The sequence below is a fragment of the Strongylocentrotus purpuratus genome, unplaced genomic scaffold, assembly GCF_000002235.5.
Source record: "Strongylocentrotus purpuratus isolate Spur 01 unplaced genomic scaffold, Spur_5.0 spur5_scaffold_10, whole genome shotgun sequence".
In the NCBI taxonomy this organism is placed as follows: domain Eukaryota; kingdom Metazoa; phylum Echinodermata; class Echinoidea; order Camarodonta; family Strongylocentrotidae; genus Strongylocentrotus; species Strongylocentrotus purpuratus.
The window spans coordinates 676729-683560 of NW_022145595.1; the positions used below are offsets into that span (position 1 = coordinate 676729).

General features: G+C 39.2%; 1 protein-coding gene across 1 annotated transcript; it reads left to right on the forward strand.

Moving 5' to 3' along the window:
- Positions 1–1291: 1291 nt before the first annotated feature.
- LOC105443451 lies at positions 1292–5827 on the forward strand. The gene is made up of 5 exons (XM_011676603.2): positions 1292–2353; positions 2867–2968; positions 3507–3665; positions 4180–4394; positions 5432–5827. The coding sequence occupies exons 1-4, from the start codon at positions 1335–1337 to the stop codon at positions 4361–4363; spliced, it is 1464 nt and encodes a 487-aa protein (XP_011674905.2). The 5' UTR covers positions 1292–1334; the 3' UTR covers positions 4364–4394; positions 5432–5827.
- The last annotated feature ends 1005 nt before the right edge of the window (positions 5828–6832 follow it).

The window sequence follows — 6832 nt, forward strand, 5'->3', positions numbered from 1 at the left end:
TGCCATATGCGAAGGCAATATGTCTTTGTAAATTCAAAACATGTTGCAAATACAAGTTCATTATAGGAAAGAAGCCGACGACAAGCCAGAAAAAGATAAGGGTCGACGTGAACAGATTGGGCAACGTAGACCACGGTGAAGAAACGGGAGAAAAGAGGCACATCAAAGGAAAGAGAAGAGGGGAAGTTGCAACAGAGCTTGAGAAAGATGGGGTCACGAAGTGGTACTACCGGACAGTAGCATCAATGACAAAGGAGGAAAAGGAGGCAGGTAATTTAAGTGCATGCGCTACCCATGAAGTACTTCGGCGAATATTGGCAGATAGAAGGAACAAGGACAAAATCCACGATGACATCTTGCAGGAGGTAAAACTCTTGCAGGAGGTGTACAAGGATATTCACCCAAATGGTCAATACACCGATGGCGGATTCGTTCAGTACTTTAGCATCTACCCATTCAAGGTACACCTCCATCTCGATGACCAGCTAGACTTGTACATCCGACATGCCAAGAAGCAGCAACCAGTCCTCTACCTGGATGCTACAGGGTCCATCATAAAAAAGATCCCTGGACAAAAGAAAGCAGTGCTGTACTATGCACTAGTTATGAAAAATCCTATACCTGGAAGGTCTGGCATCCCCGTCGCGGAAATGCTTACCAACGATCAGCATGCGTCTGAAATAAAGCATTTTCTATCCAGGTTCGTCAATACAATATCCAAAGGAAAGAAATTGAAGGCTGGTTTGCCAAGAAGGGTCGAGGTTGATTTTTCATGGGCCTTGATTCAATCTGTTCTCCATGCCTTCAATAGCGAAGAAACGAAGACGTACCTCATCCGAACCTGGAAGCTTGTGCAAGGCGAACTGTCAGAAGGAAAGGTAACAAGTTTCACATACCCCCATATATGTGCGGCCCACATGTTGAAAGATGTGAGCAGGCGACTGAAGGAGCACACCAAAGACCACGGTGTAAAGCAGTTCTGCCTACATGTGTTTGCGCTACTTCAGACAGAGCACGATGTCAGCAAGGCAAGGGAGACATTCCGTCACTTCTGTCAAGTTCTGGACAGCAAGTTCGCGACATCGGCAGTGGCCGAATCATTGGCTATCCTGAAGAGGAAAATATCACGCAAGGGCGCTAGTGATATCGATGATCTTCAGGGCACCAGTACAGAGGCAACTTCATGCAAAGATAAGACGGTCGTTAATCGCTTTAAGGCGATACGCGAGAGTTCACCTTGGTGGAGAGCCTTCAAGGAGGAGAAGGAGCATGCAGTACGACATGAGTCATCAGAAGCTGTTGGGAACGAATACTTCACACCTGGGTTAACTGCAATGCTGCTGGATGGGTTTATGCACGTGTATCCATTGTGGAGTGCTGTCACTTTCGGCGACTTGACCCGATATGTTCCAGCAAAAAAGTTGATCCTGTTCGACCCACCCGTTCCCAATAGAGATACAAACTCTCTTGTGGAGAACTGGTTTGGTGTTGTGAAAAAGGACGCCGTTCCCGGGGGAAGGACCAGGCTGACTCCTGGAAAGTTCATAAGATTTGCGTACTGCAACGTACGGGGTCGAGTTGCGGAGACACAGTTGCGACCTAGCAAAGGAAAGGTCGATGTGGAAGCGGAAGGCAGAAATACTTCCACTCCTAGAAGGCAGGGAAAGTACTTCCGTTCACCTCGTGATGAAGACATTCTGCAGCCAAAGAAAAAGAAAAAGTGTCCCCCTCACAAAGAAAACGCAGACATCCCCATCGTCAAAAACAGGAAGTCCTCGAAACGTGCTAGAACTTCACGAAAAGAAGATATTCCGAACCCTGAAGAAGAATGGAACAAAAGGAAGCGTCACGACGACAATAAGGTTAACAGAAAGGAAGGTAAAGCGAAAAAAGCAAAAGAGAAGAAATGCCGTAAAGCAGAAAGAGAGCGGCGGAGCGGAGATTATCCAAGGTGGGGAGGGAGAATCCAGTACAAAGGAAAAGATGTCACACTAGCAAACACGTGTACAATAGACAACATCATGGTCATACTCGCCAAAGTTAACCAGCAGCAAAGCGTGCTACGAGAAACACTAATGCAGAGTTCTGACATCAAGAGCAGAAGAATCTTGCATATTGCTGACCTATGCGTCGCGAAAGAGTGGACCCTGGCTAAACTAGAGTGGCTACATACAATTTGCCAGTTTGAACTCGAGATGTACACACCGCAGACATGGGACGCATATGGGTCTGAATTCTACATGTTTGTACGACATCTGGACGTTTTCCAGGCGAACACGCAGACATCGAGGTGCTCCAGCCCAACATGCAGACAAGCCGTCGTGACAAGGAGAAGCATATCCATAGAACTCGGGTAAGACCAACGTACCTGGCATAAATAAATTGAAGTTGGAATAAATAGAACGTTATAGCCAATAGTTCAAGATTGGTATGTAACACAATTGATATATGAACAGGTAGGGATTTTGATCACGCCAAATAATGACCACAAGCGGTTCTCACCACTCTCCTATTATCAATATCATTATAATAAAGATATCACAAAATTTCTCCATTAGAGAAAGAACAAACACTGTATGAAAACATTATATAATGATTCTAGGAATTTTGTGATGAATACTTACAATGTAAATCGTCATTATTTCACCCCCCTCAACAACAACAAATAATAATGATAACAATAGAAGATTTTTTTTTTAACACTGCCTTCATGTTAAAGAAATCATTTCCGGGGGATCGATTAACATATTGATTGCATTTGTAGATTATTTCACCACGCAAAAAGGAAAAATAAATACTGGAATATAATTTGACAATTTATCTAAAGTATTATAGAACTAAAACTATATTTTAAAAACATGTACAGGTCTACAAATGACGGTAAGAGAGGCACGGTGCAAGATGCGCTAAACTGCTGGATTGCCCCACCGCCGTGTCACCAATGCCACATACCACTTGCCACAGGAGAGTACGTTAATCATTGATTGAATTTACGTCGAGTACTAGTATAAACTCATCAGGACTTTTGCACATTACAAAAATTGAAAAAATTAAAAAAAAACTATTTGACAAAGGTGTTCGCTATTAAATAGTTTGGTCATACCTCTTATATATAACACTGTACGTTGCAACTTTTGTTCCTACAAACTGGCGTATTTGGTATACAGGCTGCAAGTAGGCCTATGTCAATTTTTAAGCACATATTTGATATTATCTAAAAATTACAGCCTACACATTCTGCTCTGCATGTACACTAACGGAAATTTCAAAACGATTAGCAAAATTTCCTGTGTGAAAATACCTTTGAAGGTAAAATAGTGATTTGAGTTAGTTGTAATATTTTAAGAACGATCATTCAATAATTTCCACCAGTCTAATATATTGTATGTTGAAACTGTATTCCATTTGAATGACAAGGACATTGGAATATTTTGTTTTATTTTGTGAGAACGAAAATGTATGATCATGTCTTAATATCAAATATTAATGATGATATCAATTTACAGGCGCTGTTCGGGTGAGAGAAAGTGGGAAGAGCGACAATTCGACCACTTCATATGTCCACCAATCCTGTGCTTTAGTCCTATCATCTATCAATCCAGAACGAAGGGTGCAGCCCGAGTTACCCTTATGTTTCAGCACAACGTTTCATTAGGAACCGCAAGGTATTGTCGTTAAAACAATGGATTATAGAAGTCATTTGCTATATTTTGTATTTTACAACAGCACATAAAAATTATGCCACTAGCCATTTCGAGACTAAAACATGATTGTTGTCCCTCAAAACATAAGTTATTTTAGCAGCAATATTGGCTGATTATAGCAAGCTCAAAATCATACCCACAAATAGGTTGGAGGAAGTTATGATTTTCAGCTTGGTATAATAGCCTACTTAGCATTTGTTAGCAATTGTTAATGTATTCAGCTAAATGTCCATGAAGAAGGAATATTGATTACATGTTTATTTTAGAGTACAGTATGAACTATTGTTGTGATATTCAATGAACATGTGATTACATGCTTTTTCTACCGTCTATCACATTACATGTAAATTTAAAGCAGATTTCAAGACTCATAATGTAAACCGCGCTGTATTAGACCTCTGCGTTAAGGATGTATTGACCATTTATTTTCTCTGTTACTTCATTCCTTTTCTGAAATTATAAACATAAATTACAGGTACACGTTACAGGGTATGACGATTCACAAAGCAGACCACTTCACATGCATCTTCAAAGAGGCAGGTCGTTGGTATTGCTATGATGGGCTGACTGGTGACGTAATGGAGACAGCATCTCCATTGCCAGCAAGAGGGGAAACAATAGGGTATCTTGTGTACCTGCTGGACGATGTTACATCATGACGGCAATAATGAACGCGATGAATGGAGTGAGGTATGATATGTTTTTGATGGGACATGTTCCCGAATTTAATAAGATATTCTTTACGAATGCATCCTATACGTACTGTTCCGTGACAAATTTCATCGTATTCGTTCTTTGTATCCTACCTCCGGGCCTCTCCTTGCGAATCTAAGTCAAGCGGTAAGTTGCGATGTAGCAGCAGGTTTGATTCGGCACCGTACATTGTAAAATATTGTTATCAATTATCATCTAGATAACAATCATTTTAGATTTAAGAAAATTATGTTTCTAAAAAATTACAAAAACGACCATTCTACGTCACTTGGAGATAGGTAATAATTCCGACTGCAATGTAACCGTGACATGAAATGATTATCATTTAACAGAGCAAAAACAATTTATGATCTTAAAATCGTTGATACTTGCATGATAGTCCGGAAGTCAAAAGCGTGAGCCAAAAAAAAATAAAACTAATCTTTCGACAGCAGTTTGTATAAGCCCAGTGCTCTAAAAAAATAGATGTGTGGCTATACTTACCTGATAAAGGACTTTATTGGTATACAGGTCAGGTAAATCCATCGTTAAAGCCTTGTACTGGGATTGAAATATCACTCACACTTAATCTGTTTATGCACAATATTACGGGACAATAATTTAAGACTAAAGAAAACACTGATGAATTGCATTGTTCTGGGAGGATGGGGCATATTTGAAACATAGTTCGTGATAAAAGAAAGAATGGTTCGTTTATACTAGAGCTTGATATCAAAACAAAACTCCTTTTTCCTAATTAACACAGGAACCTTACTTCAATGGGCATCTTGGTTGTTTTCGTGACCAGCTTCAGCTATTTGACTATTCAATATTATAGAAGGTGTTTGTTGACAGAATCGCTCGGATTTTATTCGCTTTGCCAAATGGTAGCCCAAACACGGTACCGTGTAGCCTTTTATCTTCCTCGCCTGCATTGTCATGTTCGTTCATTACATTCCCATCATCATCCTAATTATTTTCAATGATTATTTTGATATCCTACTTTCCTTTACCTCCCTCTTATCCCACTTTAGCGCCGAAGGCGTATCGTGCTCTGATTGTCTGACTGGACTTACTTAGGGCCAGAGGCGTCGATGGGGTGGGGGTGGCAACCCCTCATCAGTGAGAGAGTTTCAAGTCCCCCGAGTGACATGTCCAAGACTGGTATTACCTTAGCAATGTTCATTTTGCTTCGTACTATGCCATCTACTAAAGACATATCAAATACAAATGTCAACGGAGAGACTATTTCATGGATATTAGTTTTGAGGAGATAATTTGAAATAACATAACCAGAACCTTTGTTTACATTTAAGTTATTCACGATATCAATAATCTCTGTTTCATGTACAGGTACAACAAATAATGATTGAGGATTTGAATTTCTTAGGAACGAGTGGAAACAGTTATTTGTAGCAGGGATGTTACTGGCAAGGCCTGGCCCTAATTCACACCGAAAAGTTGAATGCCTCTGCTTTGCCGAGAGGGTCTTTTATTTCGGTTCCGTTGTAGACGATCTTACTTAATTCGAATTGTTTCTTTTCACCTTTTCTGAGAACATTATTGATAATGTTCCAGGTTGAATTTATGTCTTTTTATGTGTGGTGAATTGGGTAGAGTAATAATTCTGTTTTGCCCTATGTATTACAGATGTCAAGGTATTACAATTGGAAGTATTTTTTAGTTTAGATTCATGTGTTTTTGTTTATTTATATTTGTAAAATACTATTTTTCCGGTTAATCGATCTAAGTATAGACTTAGTGATTCAGGAGGATTCAGGTACTTTTTTATAACTCGACTTGGAAGGTGATTTCAATGGAATATAGATATCACATAAAGTCATAATTATATAAACTAGCTTGTTACAACCATCATTAGCATCATTATTGTCAAGAATTACAGACCGGTCAGTGATTATCAGACTTGCTTTGAGTCTATAGCTAAATTATCTTCTGACATATCACGTGAACCCAATATGTTATTCTGAATATCAGGCTTGACTATGTTAGAAATATGGGGTACATGACTTTGTAAACACTGGGAAGTGATCTGATATGTAAGAAACTATAATGCCTCGTTCCTATAGGAAATATTGGAGAACACATTATCAACAAGTGTTGATGCATTATCAGAAGTTTAAGTTGGTTTTGTTATACTTTTGTTATACTTGGGAAAAGTGATTTTGAAGTCAAGATATCCAAGAAATCTCGACTGTATGGTTTTTCCATATGATTGAATAGGTTGAAATCATAATCGCCCATTATCATGTATGTTTTTCATTGAAGGACGGTTATGTTAATATGGATTGTAATGTATCAATAAACTCAGTATGATTTGAGTTTGTGGGCTTTTAGATTTCGCCGACAGTTATGTTTTTCCCCTGTGGTACATTGATTTCAATAAAAAATGCTTTCGATAGCGTCAAAAGGGAGTA

Bases quoted from the DNA above. Each gene is read 5' to 3' on its own strand.
- LOC105443451 (XM_011676603.2), top strand. From the start codon at position 1,335: ATGCTGCTGGATGGGTTTATGCACGTGTATCCATTGTGGAGTGCTGTC. The intron at 2,354-2,866 runs GTAAGACCAACG...AAACATGTACAG, and splicing joins AGCATATCCATAGAACTCGG to GTCTACAAATGACGGTAAGA. The intron at 2,969-3,506 runs GTACGTTAATCA...ATCAATTTACAG, and splicing joins ATACCACTTGCCACAGGAGA to GCGCTGTTCGGGTGAGAGAA.